The following is a 19,152-nucleotide window of genomic DNA, read 5'->3' on the forward strand; positions in this document are numbered from 1 at the left end:
AGAAGGTTCATCACAAGATTACAATTCAGGTGTCAGGTGCTTGAGATCATTCTTGTTTCTTGTTTTCACTCATCAAACTGTTAAGTAGGGAGAGAAAATTGATTAGCAGATATTACAGAAGGGCAAGTATCTGTAGGTCATAGGTTTCAAGGTGGCTATTTGATCACAAAGATGACTTCAGCTACCAGTGTGCCCACTGTAGCTGTTACTTTTAGTCTCACTCTGGACTTGGTCTCTGGTTTCAGCAGGTTCTTAAATTTTTCTGCTCTCAGCCTGACAGAGCTTAGTGATCCACTTTACTTTAAAAAAGCAAAATCTCTCACGGTATGGGCAGCTCTTCTTAAGCTCTGAAAAACTTAATTAAAGGCAGTATATTTGTTCTGCCAAAATCTTTTTATTAAATTTGCCATTAGCTACGTGGGGGGAACAAGTGACTCACCAGGTTGTGATTCAGAAGAGCAATTCTAATTTCCCTGCCCTTTCCCTTCTGCAGTTTGTGTGTACTGTGATTGCCATCCTCCTGCATTATTTCTACATGAGCACCTTTGCCTGGATGTTTGTGGAGCAGCTCCACATCTACCGGATGCTGACTGAAGTGAGGAACATCAACTTCGGGCACATGCGGTTCTACTACGTTGTTGGCTGGGGCATTCCTGCCATCATAACAGGTACCCTCAAGCACCCCAAAAAAGCTCAGTTTCCCTGCCATGTTCACTGCCCAGGTTCAGGGAAGTTGCCCCATGCCAGACAGCTATGGGAGTTTTCCTGAAGCAGGGCAGCACTGAGCCACATCTAGCAGAAGTCAGCCTGAATTTGACAGATCTGTGTACCAAATGTTTGTTGCCCTAGCTGAAGTGATGCTGATGGTTATCAGAAACATAATTGCACAGATTAAACCAGGACTTGATTACATTGCTTGGGAATAACAGTATTTTTATTTGAACAACTTTGCCAATAGCTTTCAGAAATTTTCCTTTCCTGGCTAGTACCTCCAGATATGGACACACGGTCTCTGGGGTAACTGCAGTGGCTTCAGAAGCAATGCTGCCTGCCCACAGGACATTACTGCCCTTCACTGGACATTCCCACTGCCTACTGTCAACCAGCAGTAAATACTTCTGAAGGGAATTTCAGTGGCTCTGTTTTATTTGGCATAAAACCAAGTTGGGAATACTAAAACTGCCTTTTACTTAATTTCAGATACAAAGGCTGTAACTTTCAGCTGAGGAAAAGTAATGAAAATCTGGAGGCAGTAATCTTTTAAACCAGCCCAGAGTGATCCACTGGAACACATCCATCTCCACCCTCACTGTGCCTATTTTTGCCACAGACATTTCCAGTGTTACCCTAAGCACACGGTGCTGTGTTAATTCAGGCAGACAGCTCCTCAGGAACTGTGCTTCATGGAACAGTTGGAGTGGGCATTTTTGGTTCAACTGTTTCAGCATGTATCTGTTGCCATATGGGAAATCACATCATAGGCAGGCAGTTAATTTTTTTCCAATTAGTTTTATTTTTACAGATAATATCATACTGTCAGCAATGGCAGAGGTTTAGATGTCTCTTAGATCAAACAAATAGCTATCACTCATGTACACTTGCAAAAATATTATGGAACAAGTTAGATTTAAAAATACATACTTGTTCTTTTTTCTGTGTGTTTTAAGAAGGTGTAATACGAAATCACAGCGTAGGCTGGTATAGGTTAATTCTCCTTTCAGGGAGCTGGTAAGTTTTTCCATATCATTTTTTGCCTAATAATTTCTACTTCTATCAGTTTATAGTGGAAAGCACAGCCCAGAAGGCTCTGCCATTTTAGATGTACCCCAGACACTTAAAACAGAAATTGTCCTTTAACTTCTGAAGCATTTCAGACCTGTGTGACTTTCACCAGTACATACAGGACTACTGCAGTATTTTCAGGAACACTGAAGTGCAATCAGATATTTGGCAGCATCATTTCTAGGAGAAAATAAGTATCATTAAATAAAAAAACTAATTAAATTTCAGAACTCACTATCTTTAGAAGAATTTTGTTGGAAGGAGTTTCTGCTTAAGGTTACTTTCTCTCCTGAAATCTAAATTCAGACCTTCTCAACAGATATTTATGCAATTTAAATAACACAAACATACCATTTTTACATTTTTCTACTTAATTATTGCTCTCTGTGATATGGAACTATTTTGCACTTTTGAAATCTTCCAGGTTGTGTCCTGCAATTCAATCCCCAAATCTACTGAATTTGCAGTTCGGTTTAAATGAAAAGTCAGATCCCTATTACTGAGAAAGTCAGGGGATTTTGTGAAATGAAAGATAAAGAAAACTAAGCCTTCAGTTTACCCTTCCAGGCTTATAAATCATCTGAGGAGAAAATTGTTTCTTCATAAATAGCACAATGTAGGATTTCTTGCCTCTAGATAACTTGTTACTGTACATATTTTAATTAAGCTTATTTATAAATTTTAATTTATAAACAGCAAAAAGGTTCCAACTTCATAACGTGAATCCTAAACATTAATTAAATTGATTTATGAGAGAAGGTTTGTTTATTTTTCTCAGCTGTGGTATAGTCTAGATATTGGAAGAAATTTTAGTCTTGAGACATGTAGAGGACTTTTTTATTTTAAAGACAAATACCATTTCATCGTCATCCTAACTATCCTAAAAGGGGGAAAACCCCCACAAAACTACAGTAGCAGTGGCTTTTTGTATATTATTTTTTCTACTTTCTATGCTCAAATTGATATTCATTTCAAACTGGGACATAGTGGTCCTAAGGCATCTGTGATGGGACCAAGCTACTTGAAGATGGGAACCTTGGCTTTTAGAGGGAGATAAAACTCAGTAAAATGTTTACTCCAATGGGGAAGAACCACATTTAATCACAGCAGAGAAATACAGAGTGCCATGAATAAGAATAGGATAGAAGTTGGGAGAAAGTTTACAGCCATCAAAAGAGTGGGGATCTGGAATAGTCCTCCATTGGGAATGATAGTGGAACATTTTAAATCAACTTTAAACTTGCTCATTTTAAAGTGTAGTTTGATCCATCTTGGAGAGGGATTTTATGACTTCCTTGCCACAGGAGCAAAGGGCTGCATTTGGCACTCAGCAAGACCCCCCCCAGTTCTGCCTGTCTCTGTGGCAGCACACTAACTGCTTGACATATGTATGCAGTGACTGCCTTGCCATGGAGACTGCAGCCCTTGTGTTAAAACAGGTTCTTACAGAGCCCTGAAACCAATATCCCCCAGAAACTGGCACTTGTCAAATCCTAACCAAAGCAAATAATCAGGAGAGAATTGAGGCTGTCCCACAGCTGCCTGAGTCACACATGGCTGCTGAGCCCTCAAGGGCTCAGAAGGGTCAAAACAAGTCTCTCCTGCAGCCCTTGGCACACTCCTGTGTGTATGCTGGGGATAAGTGCTGGTCTCCACAGGACTCTTGGCCATAGGACCAGACCCAGTTCCTGCAAATGTTAGCAAGGTATCACTCAGCTTGCACACTCAGTCTGTTAAGGGCAACCAGGCTGCAGCATTTAATTGATGTGCCAAAATATTTCTCAGTATTACATTGCATTGGCTTCATTCTGCCTTTGAGTAAAGTGTTATTTCACATGTTATTGACTGCAGTAACATTTGACTCATGTACCTGAAGACTGCAATTTGCCCCATTTGTTTAATGGAGAACTTCAGGGTAGGATTTTGAGAGTGAAAAAACCATTGCTGTCTGCCAATTACTCATAGAGCCAGAATCTCATTAATGGGCAAATCCAGTCCTGGGAAACAGACTGTATCCATAGAATTACATCTGTATAAAATACTTTATGGTCCCTTAATCATTTATGGCTAATTCTTTCTGGATGGCAACTGCTGAAGGGGGTGGTGGAAGGGCCAATAGGAGCAGGAAGGGAGACTAGTCCTATCTCATTCCACATTTCAGTGAAAACAGATCCAATATCCACTGCTTTGCCAAATAGCCAGTTTAGTTTTCATAGACCATAGGCCTGTACCAGATGTGAATATTGGCTGTGGGCCAGTTCTAAGCAGCAAGAGTGAAATGCAGCTACCTTTCCCTTTCTCAATTTCCTTTCATCAAAGCATGCAGGCTTCAATTCAGAAAAAATTACTTTTGTCATCTTTCTGAATTGAAATTCAGAAATGCACAAGCCCTCCTTGCAGAGAGCAGCAGCACTGTCAGCCTTGGCCCCTCTGGAGGCAGGACAGACGCTCATGGCTGTGGGTGCCCCCGTGCCCAGACAGCATGCTGCAGCCACCTGCCATATGCCACTGGCCACAGGATCACTCTCTGTGCCCTGCAGAGGGGAGATCTCTGTAGACAGGGTACACCTGTCTCAAAGGGGGAAAAGGATCTTTGCCCAGGAATTACAGGGCTCATTAAAAGAGCTTTAAACCAGGTTTGAAGGGGGAAAGGGATAAAACCAAGCTCATTAGAGACAAGTGAGAGCAGAATGCCAGTGTTTGTGGGATAGCATGCTAGTGACTCCTGTCTGCCATCTCAGTGGAGGCTGAGCTTGGAGATCCATGTGGCAGCTAAAACACAGGTGTGTCTGTGTTAGAAACCATTGGGACAGTTACCTTTGTTAGGGAGTGTTTTGACTGCCTAGAGCTTGATGTTGGTGATAATAGAGTCGAGTGTTTGTGGGTAAGAATCATCAGGAAGGATGAGACAGATACCACAGTGAGAGTCTATTATAGACCATCCAACCAGGATGAGGAGGCAGAGGTCTGTTAGAGGCCTAACTCACAAGCCTTTTGGGAGGCAGTCATGAAGGGCAAAGGAGTCCAAATATTTTACAAGCAGCTGAGAGAAGTCTCACCATCACTACTCCTTGTTCTTGTGGGAGACTTCAACTTAACAGGTGTCTGCTGGGAATACAATGCAGCAGAAGAGAGTCCCAGAGGTTCCTGGAGTGTGTGGAAGGGAACTTCCTGATGCAGCTGATGAGTGAGCCAACAAATGGAGATATCCCACTGGACCTGTTCATTGTAAACAGAGAGGGACTGGTGGGTGATGTGATGGCTGGAAACTGTCTTGGACACAATGATAGTTTTCAGTTCTCTTAGAAGTAAAGTGGGGATTCAGCAGAACTTCCACCTTGGACTTCCACAGGGCTGACTTTGGTCTGTTCAGAGGCCTAACTCAAAAGTCTCTTGGGAGGCAGTCATGAAGGGCAAAGGAGTCCAGGAAGGTGGAAGATCCTCAATAGGAAGCCCTAAAGGCACGGGAGGAGCCACGCTGACAAACCAATGGGGAAGGCCAGCCTGGAGACAAGGGAAAAATGGAGGAAAAAGGAGGCAGCTCAGGAGGACTAAAATGATGTTGTGATCATCCTCCTATACCAGCACTGGTGAAGCCACACCGTGAACCAGTTCAGTTTTGGGGCCCTTACCACAAGGAAGACATTGAGGCGCTGGAGCAAGTCCAAGAGGAGCTGGTGAAGGGTCTGGAACACAAGTCTGATAAGGAACAGCTGAGGGAACTGGGGGTGTTTAGCCCAGAGAAAAGAAGTCTCAGGGGACCCCTTATGTGAAAGGTCTTTTCCAACCTCAACAATCCCATGACTCCAAGATTTTGCAGGCCAAAGGCAAATCCCAGTCTATCACCATATGAGCAAGGTGTAGGTCACCAAGTCAGACTGCACTGTAAATCAGCAGGTGAATGTTGGGCTCAGAGACCCCCTTGGAATTGGTCAGGTTTTGAAAAATAAAATAATAGAAGGTGTGGTTTTTACTCAATTGCCTTGGGGCATTAACTCCATTTCAGACAGTGCTGAAAGCAGGGTGAGGTACCTGGGATGGCACTTCAAAATGAATCCCACCTGAGCTCAAGCACTTAACTCCCATAAGTTCCCAGGTTCCTTTGTCTCTGATGTTATTTTAGTGACAGCAAGTTAAGAATGCACTTTTTTTTTTCATAGCATAGACATCTCCTCAGTTATGATTCATGTCATTCTGCTGCACAGGCTTATTGAAATTCCTCAACATGTCACTCACCCTCAAGGCTCACACTATGTGAGAATGACTATAAAACTATGCTGAAACAAAATTAATTTGGGACTTTCATTTTTTGTCATTTTTATGTAGCTGAACTTTGTTCCAGTTGGGAAAACTCAGAGTATTGTTTGATATTGAAGTAACCAGGATGAAGATTTTGATTTACAGAAGTTTTATTTCAATTTTTGCCTTCACAGAATTTCCTGTTGAATGAATTGCCATGATAATTTTGTTTATTTGAAACAACATTTGGCTATAGGCAGCACCTTTCTGATTTAGGTTTTCTCCACTTTGTGACACAGGGCTTGCTGTTGGTCTGGATCCACAAGGCTATGGGAATCCTGATTTCTGCTGGCTGTCTGTTCATGACACCCTGATCTGGAGTTTCGCTGGGCCCATCGTAATGGTTGTTGTTGTAAGTAGGGGGAGTTGGCATCCAGAACTGTCTCTTCCTTGCTGCTACCTTTTCTCCTAAGTTTTGTCAAACCGTAGGCATGCAAAGCAACCATGTTCTTTACATTTGAAGCAAATGTACTTGAGCTTGCATCTATTTCTTAAACAGATAAGACATGAGCTAAGCTCGTGGAAATCAGAGGGCTGCTTGCCCATACAAAGATTGCTTGTAGAGCAATGGCTGTAGGGCCAGAAACCTATTTCTCATTTGCTTTGTTGCATTTTTGAAGGGCTGGTCTGTGAGATTAGTAAATAAATCAACAAAATGAGGCATAACAAGTCACTTCATCCAGAAGTCCTAAAGGAATATTAAATATTTCCACTTTCAGGAATTTAAAAGAATGGGCTGCTGATGAACTTTTCCTTACAGCTCCTCCATCAAAGTAACACTAGAAGATAAATAGTCATGGTTTGATTCTTATCTTGAATGTCAAATGCAAGTTCTGGTCTCCTTGCCTCAAAAAGCAGACCTGGAAGCAGTGTTGGTTATGGTCACAAAGCATCAGAGACATGGGACAGCCCCCACTGGAGGACCAAGTGGAGTCTTAAGCCTAGAGAAATGAAAGCTGCAGAGAAGAGAGGAAGGAGGAGCCTGTAATGGTGTGTTGGTCTGGAGAAAATCGCTATGGACCCAACCATTCAAAATCTTTCCCAAGACAAGCAGTACCAGGAGGTGGCAGATCTAGCAGAAACAGGACAAGCTGCATCATTTCTCCATAGCATTTTAAGTTAGAAATTCCTAGAAACAGGACAATGGCAGTGATAAAACTCTACATAGTTTTGGAAAGTGAGTGATGAGACAAATTCTCAGCATTAATATTCACTACAAGTGATAAAGTACAAATGCACCACCAACCTAGTACCTCCCACCTGACATGGAAATCAGTGGAAACTGGAAGTTTATTCAGAGTAATTATCACTGTATGCTCTGCTAGAAAATATTCCTAAATTCTAGTTTGACCAACTGAAACAAGGTGCTGGGCTGAGGTGGAGAGGTGGGCTTGATTTGGACAAGGACAGCCATTCTTTCCCTCAAGCATCTTTGCACAGGGTTGTGTTACTGGGTTTCAAGTGCCTGGATGTCTTTGACGATGTTGCCTTGAAACAAGGTGAATCTTGGAATTTAGAGACCTGAAAGTTGAACAAGAAATATTCTTGGTGCCACAAACCATTTTAGGATAAAAATTGCATTGTTATTGAAAATAAATCTGTAACAAATGTACAGAAAGAATCCATGTTGTTATTTCAATTTGTCTTTCAGATAAACACTGTCATTTTTATACTCGCAATGAAAGCATCATGCAGACGAAGGCAACGTTCATTTGAAAAAACAGGAGTCGTGTAAGTTTCAGTTCAAAAACTTGTAGACATTCTGACCAGAAATAATAAAAACCAGAATTGCCTAAAAATCAAGTTTTGGAGCAGGAAATAATTTTTTTTTTGAAGGAGAATGTTGGTAGAGGCATTTGTAGCTGCTTCACCTCACCCTCTCCTGGGGTTCCCTTGGAGATCCTGTAAAACTTCCACCATGGTGCTCTGCACGACCAAGTGTAGGCAGGAGAAGGGAGAAAGGAAAGTTCTATCCTCCAGGTGGTGTCATTGTCTCTTCTACACTGTCACTTCACCTCTGCCCATGGCATGCCCAGGTAAACATCATTCTGGGTCTCCCTGTGCTTGACCATGGCTCAGAAGGGTCTCCCCTCTCAAGTGTCTGGTTGCCAGTTGTGTCATAGCAAAGATCCACTGACATTCCCGTGCTGCGGGCCAGCCTTCCTGCATCCCATGCTCAGCAGGAAGAGCAGCATTGCAAGTTGCAGCCTGCCACCTTCCTGAGCTGTTGTGACAGCCTGTTCTCATTAACATCTGTTTTGCCCAAAGCTCAGAATTTACCTGTGAACTCAAATGTGATTAGCTAGTGGCAGTACAGCCCCTTGGATTCTGGTTTATTTTTTTCAACGAGGTAGCTGTATGAGATTTCAAATGGCTGCTTTTCATTTTTGTTTTTCAGCTCCAGCTGTAGGGTACTATGTACACACTTGGCATGGCTTTTCCACCCCTGGAGCTGGACTTGGTGGTTCTCTGAACCCTAACCCTAACACTAAGTTTAATAAAAACTAAAATCTGAGTGTGAGCTCCCTGGCAACATGGATGGCCCAGTTAATAGCAGTGTGGGAGGAGCAATGTTGGTGCAGTGCCATGCTCCCCTTGGCATGCCCTTTCCAGCCCCAGTTTCCATGCAGCTGTTGGCTTTGTGCATTTTGAATCCTGACCCCAGTAGTGTCTGGGTGTTGAGGATGAGGTCTAAATCTCCCTAAACCAGGGAATATAACTGCTACCCAATGGCAGCAGTTTTACTCATAATATAAAACTTTTGCCACTAGATTTGTTTCTGTCTTTTGAAAGGTGTCTGTGGAAATCGTATTTTTAGGCAAAGAAAATTTCCCTGAGTGCCCTCAATCCAAAACCTTGGGTAGTATCTTTGGGAAGGAATGTGAGAGTGAAGGTGACAAACTGAAATGAGATGGACATGGCCATTTACTGCCCAGACTGTTCCTCAGAGTCATCAAGGCTGAACAGCATGGGCTTGTAAAACAGTCAGATTTGTTTGAAGAAAGTCTTGGAAATGAACTTGGAAAGAAATCACTTTTTTAACATGAACATGCTAAGGTGTGGAGTGCTGCTGTGAGAGAGTTGGAAAGTTGTGGAAACTGGGATTTGTTGAACACTGCCCTAATTTTCCCAAAGTGCTTTTCCACTTGCCAAGTTGTTGGGCACATAGCACCATCCATGGGGAGAAGTTGGGCTGTTCTCTTGTATCCCACCACACTGCAAATGCCCATCTGTGTTTGTTTTACAGCCCTGTGCTGAGGACAGCGTTCCTGCTCCTGCTGCTCATCAGTGCCACGTGGCTGCTGGGGCTCATGGCAGTCAACAGTGATGTCATGACCTTCCACTATCTCTTTGCCATTTTCAGCTGCCTGCAGGTAAGTTGGGTAGCATCTTGTCTGTGGTAGACTCTGATGAGCACACTTCTGCACCCAGACCTCCAAAAACCTGCTCAGCATGAGGTAACTTAAGAAAAACAGAGATCTCAAGGCAATTTTTGCTTTCTCTTCTGAAGGAGAGGGTTCTTTTCACCAAAAATATAATTTAGAGTAATTACGTCTCTCCCTGTTAGTCATTCTCAAGGTAAGTGCACTACCATAGTAACCTGTGACAGTAGGCAGGTATTCCTCTGTCATTCTAGAGACAAATTATTTGTTACTGTGTTCTGTGTTCTCATTCTTAAGTCATCCTGTTGCTATTGCAAATGAGAGACTGCTGTATTTCACCCAGAGTCAACGGCTCCAAGTTCAAGGCTTCCACAAATTAAGTTACTGTTTAAAGAAATGAGACAAATAAGGATTTTCAAATGCAATGTGAGCTGTATTATGGTTTTCCTGGGTTACCTGTCCCAATTTACACAATTGTTGATTAAAGACGCAGAAAATAGTTATTTGTAGGAGACTTGGCATGGAAATAGTGACAGAGCTTGATGTGGTCACATTTTGAATGTGACCTAGGATGGCAGTAACTGCCCTAGCAGGTGCCTGCAGTACTAAAACAGCTACTGCAGGACACTCAGCTGCAGCACAACAGCCACAACTTGCAGCCACAGAGAAAGCAAAGTCTGATGGGTCCCCTTTGGAGACAGCTCTCAGTGCCCTGGAAGCACAGCAGATAGTTCAGCCTGGAGCAAGGTTATTTTGCCACTGCGACTAGTGTGCTCTGTAATAAATGCACCTACTCAGGCTATAAAACCAGGCTTCCACAAATCTAAAATAAAACTAAATTAAACATAAACCTGATGAAAGGGACGAAGGTCAGCAGCTGGAATTCTCCAAACTTGCCCAGAGAGGCTCAGAGGTATGTGGCATTTCACATCACTGCCTTCTTTGAACTTAGGTTTTTAAAGAGACATTTATGTGAATTTTATTAATGAATAATCCCAAAGTGCCAGTGCCAGCTAAGATCACATTTGATTGAATGTTAAGAAAGCGAGCTTGAAGTTTATAGTTACTCTAAGTCAATTGCTTTGGCTGAAATCATGAAATTCAGGCTTCTCATGATGTTGGTACAGCTGCAACTTCATGAGTATTGACTTTTCTACACTGTGTGTCCAACCAAAGTTGATAACAATTTGGCAGCTGCTTTAATTCCCTCAGAAGTACATCTGAAGGCACACGTGTGTGTGCCCTGCCCCCAGCAAAAGCTGTTAATGTGTGTTCCTGGCAGCCAATAACTGCCCAGCCCTGGGGACTTTGCTGATTTTCCCATCAGAGGTATTGCTTAACCAAGGAACTTAGGCAACAGGAGTTGGGACCTCTCTGCTCCCAATACCTCTTCACATCTCACAAGGCTTTCTAAAATTCTCTTAGATGCAGTCTTAAGGACTCCTTTCACAGAAGTTGCCTAGTTCCAGAGGCTTTCACTAAAGGCTGTGATATTTTTCATGTGCTGCTGTTGATTTTTTCTCAACATCTGTGTAAAAGCTCCAAAATCCCAAATTCTAAAATCTCTGCAATTTTCTAGTGGGACATTGAGGCTCCCTTTGGATTTCTTCCCAAATCAAACTCTGCTCTGTAAATTCTGGAGAAATGCATATTTCTGTATATTTTCCCAGGCCTTTAATGCACATTTAAACTTGGAATCAAATTATGAAGAAGTGCTAGGAGATCAGTCAATACTGTTTCAGTCAAGAAAGAAAATAGTTACTGCTTTTGAAATACACCATGATGGACTACAAACTAGAATTCAGGGGTTGTTTCAAAATGGGTTTCAAATATACTACTATATTTGCAATATAGTAGTAGTGAAGCATTTACATTTTTCTCTTTCTAAAATTATCCAGGGGCTGTTCATTTTCTTCTTCCACTGCGTATTTAACAAAGAAGTGAGAAAGCACTTGAAGAACACTTTAACTGGAAAGAAACCTCTTCCAGATGATTCCACTGCAACAAGAGCTACATTGTTAACAGTAAGGGAAAAAGTATTGAAGAACAAAAACATCCTCTTGCTGGCAGAAGTTACCTAAAATAAACTTAGAGGTGGCTTATCTGTAATTAAGTGAACTGAATGATTGCTTTCAGTGACTTGTACAAAGACTACTGCTTCTCTCAAAAGTTTTTGTTATTATTTTAATTGAAACCTTCAAGAGAAAATAATTCTTTCCCTTGGCATCAAAACCCATTTGGTTCTTTGAAACTTAATACATTTGTGGGTAACATGAGCTTCTGGAAGGATCATTCACTGTGGCTTTATGTCTTTTCTTTCCCCTTTCAGCGATCTCTGAACTGTAACAACACGTATATAGAAGAGCCAAACATGTATCGCACAACGATGGGGGAATCCACTGTCTCCCTGGAGAGCACCGTCAGGTCAGCCAAGAGCCACAATAGCTACCTTGCTTATATTCTCAGGTAATCTGGTGGCAGGTGCATGGCTTTCAGGTGCTTGCCTTTCCTTTTTTATTGCTGTTGTGGAAACCAGAGCTCTGGTTCAAATGCTAGTTGATTTATGTCTTAACAGTTCTGTTTCATGTGACTGTCATTCTCCTTGGTGCATTTTCTGTTGCATATGTCTTTGGGGCAGGGTTCCAGCAGTGCAGTGATTAACCTAAGAGTGATGTTACCTATAGGGGCCCTGCTGCTTGCCTGTTATAATTCAGATGTGTCTCAAGGAGCACAGTTTACCTCATTAGCTTTGGGCCTTTTCAGAGTGTGATTCACATGGCACAAGGCAGATAGCCACATCAGGATAACCTCTGTCTCACCCTCAAAGTGGCTGTGCATGTCTGCCTTGTTGTTAAAAACAACAAAGTGACCAAGAAGGTTGCCCTCTGTTTTTCTTCTCAAAGGGATGAGGCTGCTCATAAAATCAGTGGATCCTCAAGTCAAGCAAGGGCTGGTCAGACTGAAGCAGATTCCTCCATTTTTCATAGGAATCCATCCAAATCCAATGGTAAGAATAATTTCTAAATGCTTTGATCCATTTGTGCACCTTCTTCTCATCACTTTCTTTGAAGTCTTCTGTAACAGGAAGAATAGTTGGACTAATTAGATGGTCTCATTCTCATTATGCTAGTGGCAAAACAAGCTGTGCAGTGGCTCCCTCACAAGGAAATCCTGGAATGAAAGAATCATATATCTGCTGCTTGTGATGGTTTAATTTTTATCTGATGCTGCACCAGCTATTGACAGTTTATGGAGTCTCCTTTCTTTCTCACAAATTATTCACTGTTGCACTTGATTTTTAGTTACAGAAATTTTAATGTTTGAGACCTTGAGGCAATATTTTCCTTTACTGCTCTGTGGTTTGTACAAAAAATGAGAAGTACCTTTTGTCTGATTTCCTTTCATTTTGGTCTTGACATTCAATTTTTTTTTTCCTTGTAGCAGTTTTTAAGTTCATTTCAGATTCTTGGTATTTCTAGATATCTTGTTTTGCCTGTGTGTTGTGCTCATTGAGAGCCAATAGAATTACTGTTCTGCACGTTAAATAGGGAAAAATATGTTCCCACTCTGTTCTGCACATCCTGTATGTGTAAAAGGTCCTGCCCACTAGCTGAGCTGAGTGGTTGTGCTTCCCAGTGGTTGTGCTGCAGTCCTTCTGAGTTTATCCTAAATATACTTACAGATGTAAGAGCTCATTCCTGTCATGGCCTGGACCAATGCCTGCCTTTCCTTTCTCCTTGCATTTGTCAGGTAGATTTGTTGAGCTCCCATTTACAGTGTCACCCCTGTGTTTCCCATGCCCGTTTGCAGAGCACGACTCAGACTCTGACAGCGAGCTGTCCCTCGATGAGCACAGCAGCTCTTACGCCTCCTCCCACTCATCCGACAGCGAGGAGGACGGGCTCGAGGCAGAGAAGAAGTGGAACACATCTACGTCCAAAAACAATGAACATGGCCCAATCCACAGCACACCCAAAGGTACCCCCAGTGTGAGGGGAGGGCAGTGGTGCTCTAAAATAGCTTTAGATTAGATGGGATAAATTTGTCACGCTACCATGTGACTGAGGCTGCATCTCTGCCTCTGTGCCTTGCTTCTGTAGAGATCCTTGTTGTTTCCAGCTTAGAGACCTTTCCTCTTCCAAAGGCTTGTTCACAGGGGTGACTGAGTACAGAATCACACAGAATTGCACAGAATGCTGAATGCCTTAAGGCAGGCAGCTTTGCAGGCAGGTCCCTAAAGCACTTGGACATGGCATTACCAAGCCAGCAAAATCTCATATGGAAAAGAGGAGAAAGAAGGCACTTGTTTTGAGGGCAGGGAGAAAAATGCCTGCCTCTCCTCATGAAATAAAGGCATTGGTGTTGGGGAGGTCCTGGACCTAAAGAGTTGGCAATCACTGACCACTAATATAATTTCTGTGGGTCAGGGTGCAGGCATTTCTAAACATGGTTGATCTTCTCCTAATGAAAGGCAACTTTGAATGACAAATATCCAGGCTGTGTGCTGTGGAACTTCACAGATACAGCACAGGGTGCCTGGAGTGCCCTCAGCCTTCAGAAACTAACCTCTCCAAGGAGGGATATCTGATCCTGGAGAGCTGAGAGGGAGGATTTGCCTCATACTTCTCCATAACAGAGCTGGCAACCTCAGTCTGACAAAGGTTTGGATACCCTACCATCCTACCAGGTGATTTTTGGGGATTTAATGCACCCCAAGGGGAGTGCAGTCCAGCAAGGACTGACTGAAGGATTGCTCTGGTTTGAGACACAGCCCCTCTCCAGCCACAGAGGCCAGGCAGTGGTTGAGAGAAGATATCAAAAGTGTTTTTTGAGCTAGTGTTTTTTTGCATTGCAGTTGATACCCTTCCCAATCATGTGAAACCCTATTGGCCCACAGAGTGCGTAACAGCCAGCGATGGCGAGGACCCCGGTAGGAAACAAAAACTCAAAGTAGAGACCAAGGTCAACGTAGAGCTTCACAGGGAAAACCAGGTGAACCACAGCAATGAAGCACCCCAGGACAAGGAGAACGAAGGGCAGCAGAAGGAGAACAGACCTCTGGCCCACCAGAATAACCAGCAGCCGGAACAGAGGAAAGGTAGCACAGCCAACCCAGCCTCACTGCTGGATTGGGAGACTGGGGGGTTAATTAGCATTAATTAGTTTAAAATGTAGCTCTGTCAGGGAAAAATACTTCCCAAATGGCTCCAACCTGTGTAGCCAGAGACACCATGGGAAACTAGTAGGTAGTTGCTTAGTCTCATCTGTTGGTTATGAAATGAAGTGCCAAACTAGAAGTCTTAGTAAGAAATAGAGGCTGTAACATCAAGCTGAGCTTGATAAATTAACTTACTGATGCACTCAAAACATTTTATTATTTCCTCTTTTCCTTCACAGGCATCTTAAAAAATAAAGTTACCTACCCTCCCCCACTGGTGGATAAGAATATGAAGAACCGCTTGCGGGAGAAGCTGTCGGATTACAATCAGAGCACAGTCTCATCCAGGACTGCTTCCCTAGGGACAAACGAGGGGCTCCGCTCTCCTTCGGACTCAGGGGTAACGGTGAAAAACGTTCGGAGGGAGCAGTCTCGAGACCAGCTCAACGGCATGGCCATGAGCCTCCACGTGGCAACAGGACATGCTGACACCTCAGACTCAGAGTAAGTGCCACATTGGGATGCCCTGGCTGACCTCCTATGGTCTCAGCCTTCACCTTCCAACCCCAGACTCACACATGAACAAAACTTTCCTCTGGTGACTGACCAGGGTCCTTCACCAGTGACTGTCTTGATGGTTTGCCCATACCATGTCCCCAGGCCATGGGGTTTCATCCTGAGAAGGCCAAAACAGGCATCATGGGCAAGACACCTGTGACTGGGTCACCCTGGCATGCTCTGAACTGGCAGGCTGATGTGGTACTGGCACCTTTGGACAGGAGCAGCCTTGCTCTGCCCTGCCACCCTGCCAGGATTGAGTGGGGAAAGGCACAAGGCTGTGGGCGGCATGGTGTATGCATCCATCTGGGCAGAGGGAAATGATGATTGAGGCAGGAGACCCCAAGACTGGAGAGAAAACCAAGCTACTGATCCTAAATTACCAGGCATGTGATTCCCACCAGCTGCATGGCAATCAGTGTGTGAATTTACCACTGTAAACTAAACAAATATAAACAAAAGGCTGAGGAAGCTCTCAGCCAAAGGGAATGTTTAGAAACCTCATTACTCATCATAATTCTTGCGTTTCAAATTATGGCAACAGCCGTATGTAAGGTCTCTGCAGGCACTTTATGCATATAGGCTCATTTTCTATTGACATGAATAACAGTCTTATTCTTTCACCAAACCAAGAGAAAATTTCTCACCCAGCTTTAACTCTGGCACTGTCCCACCAGGCTTTAAATACCCCTGTTGTCTGGTGCACAGACCATTCCCACCTCACTATAAAAGCACATGTTTAGATTGCTGGGAGTTGGCTGATGAAATAGATCCTAGTTAGCCAGGAAACATGGATGTTTTGAATAAGCCATAACTGAATAAGCTGCTACCAGGTAACACAGTCATTACTGGAGAATAACTCACCAGCTTGTACTAAGCAACTGTGTTATCTCCAGAGCTTTGGCATAATGGAAAGCTCTGCTGTTGGCAGCAGATTGCATGAATCCATCTGATACACCAGGATTCTAGCAGCTTGTAAGATCTGTGTGTGAACCTTGTATGCTCAGCAAAGCATTAGACAAATACAAGTCCTATGTGGAAGTTCACTGAAGCATTTCTGTTGTGTACTGCCTGAAATTGTTTCTCCCAGCTGGTCTTCCCCTCTAGGACACATCCCCCTTGCAAGCATGGTAATTTCACAGAGCATGAACCCTTACTAAGAAGGATTAGGTGGGTTTGGGTGGAGTGGTTTGCCTGTGCCTGTTTAACCCTGAGCCTGCACGATCCCTTCTCTCACTAACAGCGGCAGTAATGAAACTTCAATTTGAACCATCAGGAAATTGTGATCGCCTCTGCGCGGTTCCGCCCCTCGCCGCGCTGCCGCCTCGGACTCCACCAGAGTGGCCACACGGTGAGGAGGATGAGGTGGGCATCCACTCCCACATGGCTTCACCTTCTGGCAGAATCCTGACTGCTCCTGGCACAGACACAGTGCCCGGCTGCCCTGGCAATAAGGGCTCTGTGTGGTACGCTCCTCCCACAGGAACCCACGCTGAAAACATGGAAATGGAAACGGGGTGCACTGTGATGGACACATACCTGTGCACGGTGCAGGCAGTGCTGCAGGGCTTGCTTGTTACAGGGGAGAACCGAGGAAGAACACATTGCTTCCTAGTGGACCTACAATAAGCCTGAAGACAAGCACTAGGAGGTGTCTCTTGTGGAGTTTTGATGGCTACAGCGTGAACCCTTGAGGTTGCTGAGCTCTAGGGAGGAAAATTGCAACAAGTGTCCTTTGGTTTCTATGCCAGCATCTCTGTCCACCCCTCTATGGACACGTCGTCTTAAGAAAAAAAAATCCTTTATATATATATATATATATATAAAAAGTGTAGATACTTTTATATATTTTGTATGGTGTTGCTAAAGAAAAAGTTCCTTTGTATATTTTACATTTATACTGATCTTCTTAATTTGATAATAGGAAATCAATTAAAAAGATGTTTTGATATTTTTTATATGAACATTGCACAATTTTACTTGAATTTGGCGTTTGATAAGTAACTGAGGTTTGCATGGAAGCCACCTTCAGACACAATGCAGTTTTCAAAGTAATACAGTAAAGATTACATCAAAGCCTATGACTATAATTTATAAGTTTGGTTAACAGATTTTGGAACACTTTGAGGGCACAGTATGTTTTACTCATAACCTCTTCTAAAACCTACAAAAATTTCTTTTTTAATTTTTGGTATTTTAATCTCTTCTCACAAGTGCATTGAAGTGTTCAGAAACAACTTCAGGACTACATATGTCTTTGTGTAAAGTTTCAACACAGTCCTTGTCTGGAAGAAGTCAAATCAGTATTTCCCTTACTAAGAACAAGAAAATAATTGGTGTGATTGTATGGCTCTGCAACAAACCAGCACTCTGCATGTCCCAAGGAGAGGGCCCTCCTCCCATGGGTCAAGTTCTGCCTCAGGTGCAATATTTTTTTTCCTCTTTCTTGCTCACTGGATTCAGCACATGGCTAATCAAAGCAAAAATACAAGACTTAAAAGATGTCCAGATTTGTCTGCCCAGCTCTTTGACAAAGCCCCGGCCTTCTTGATATTTCAGAAAGCTCATGGAAGGCTTAAGGTTTCATGTTGCCCACAAAATGTGCTGGTTTCACAAGTCAAGCATGACCTGTCTACTGTCTTCACCTTCCTGCAATGTTTACAGAAAGAGGAAAAGTAAGATGTGAAAATGTTTCCATCCAGCAGTGCGAGGCAGAGCTCAGCCAGTGGCTCCCAAGGTGGGAATACATGACTCCAAGATGACAATGGTGTGCCTGTGCCTGCTCTCTGCCAACAAGGCTCTCAGGAGCTCCTTGCTCACCACAGCAGCCCTGGCTGTTGTTTGTGCAAATGTGTGTGAAAGAGAAGAAACAGAAAATGGGGCTAAATAAAATGCAGGAGTTGAGGAAAAGATGAGAAACTGTATAGTGTAATCTGGGTTTCATTATATTCCTATGCATTTTCAAAGTATCAAGGAGGCCTTTGGAAGGGGAGAGGGAGAGAAGATGCTGTTCCTTTAAAAATTATGCAACATCCTGTGTGACATTTTCTGACAGAAAAAAAATTTGAATGTTTTAAGGGTCTGGCACTTGGCTGTGTGCTCAGGCATTGTGTATAACCATGCTAGTTGTTCTTACATCTGTGTATGTATATTTTGTCCCAGTAGGTGTAGGTAGTTTTTATTTTGATCAGAATTGTCGCAGTAAATGAGGGTCAGTTTTATTAATGACAAAAAAATTAAAACCTATTTTTATGACTTTTTAAAAGCTTTATGGCAGATTAGACACTGGAAGTTTGTTTTGTTTTGTTTTGTTTTAACAAATGTATATTTATTAATGTGCAGAACACTGGAATTGCAGCACAGATGAAAGGAGAATTTACAATAAATTAAGAAATTTTTTTTGAACTTGTATTCTTCCTCTGGTGGTTTATTTCTAAGTGCAGTGCAGATAATGAGAGTCCAAATGTCATTTCCTGGGGATTAGCAGGAGCAGGAACAGCCAGGTACCCATCTGAGCAGGGGCTGTACAGCAGCAAGCAGCCAATGCACAGCCCCTGCAGCCCAGGGCCCCGTGCTGGCACAGGATGCCACAGTGTGCATCCCATTCCAGCCCTGCAGAATCCTTCAGGACTGGGAAATGGCCCATGGAAGAGAAATGCCCTCTGCCAACCCAGAGCAAAGCAGATCACCAGGAAAGCCTCAGATTTAGAAAAGGATGTGTGAGCAGCTGGAGGGGAGTGGCAGCCAGCCCAGCCCACAACAGCCTGCAGTGAGTGACAAGGGCCTTTGGGACAGTCTGGGCTCCATCCTTGGCTCTCCCAAGCCATGGTCCTGCTCACCCAGTCCTTTCCTGTTGTGCAAATCCTCAGTCATGCATCCCACAACGCACAGCAGTGACCTGCATGTCTTGTCAGCTTTCTGGAAATAAAAGTATTTCTCAGCGACAACTAGCCAGGTGGAGAGAGCCTGGCT

The 19,152-nt window shown here is 43.3% G+C and overlaps 1 protein-coding gene across 1 annotated transcript in view; it reads left to right on the forward strand.

Annotated features, from left to right (window-relative positions):
* Window positions 1-18,585, forward strand: part of CELSR1 (cadherin EGF LAG seven-pass G-type receptor 1) — a 166,324-nt gene extending 147,739 nt beyond the window's left edge. The window contains exons 26-36 of the mRNA XM_058023300.1: window positions 494-668; window positions 6,321-6,433; window positions 7,733-7,812; window positions 9,329-9,455; window positions 11,363-11,488; window positions 11,794-11,930; window positions 12,368-12,471; window positions 13,275-13,442; window positions 14,320-14,562; window positions 14,862-15,126; window positions 16,424-18,585. Coding sequence (XP_057879283.1) covers window positions 494-668; window positions 6,321-6,433; window positions 7,733-7,812; window positions 9,329-9,455; window positions 11,363-11,488; window positions 11,794-11,930; window positions 12,368-12,471; window positions 13,275-13,442; window positions 14,320-14,562; window positions 14,862-15,126; window positions 16,424-16,448 — 1,563 coding nt within the window. The 3' untranslated portion in view covers window positions 16,449-18,585. The remainder of the gene's footprint in view (window positions 1-493; window positions 669-6,320; window positions 6,434-7,732; window positions 7,813-9,328; window positions 9,456-11,362; window positions 11,489-11,793; window positions 11,931-12,367; window positions 12,472-13,274; window positions 13,443-14,319; window positions 14,563-14,861; window positions 15,127-16,423) is intronic.
* The last annotated feature ends 567 nt before the right edge of the window (window positions 18,586-19,152 follow it).

The sequence above is a fragment of the Melospiza georgiana genome, chromosome 4 (genome assembly GCF_028018845.1).
Source record: "Melospiza georgiana isolate bMelGeo1 chromosome 4, bMelGeo1.pri, whole genome shotgun sequence".
Taxonomy (NCBI): Eukaryota; Metazoa; Chordata; class Aves; order Passeriformes; family Passerellidae; genus Melospiza; species Melospiza georgiana.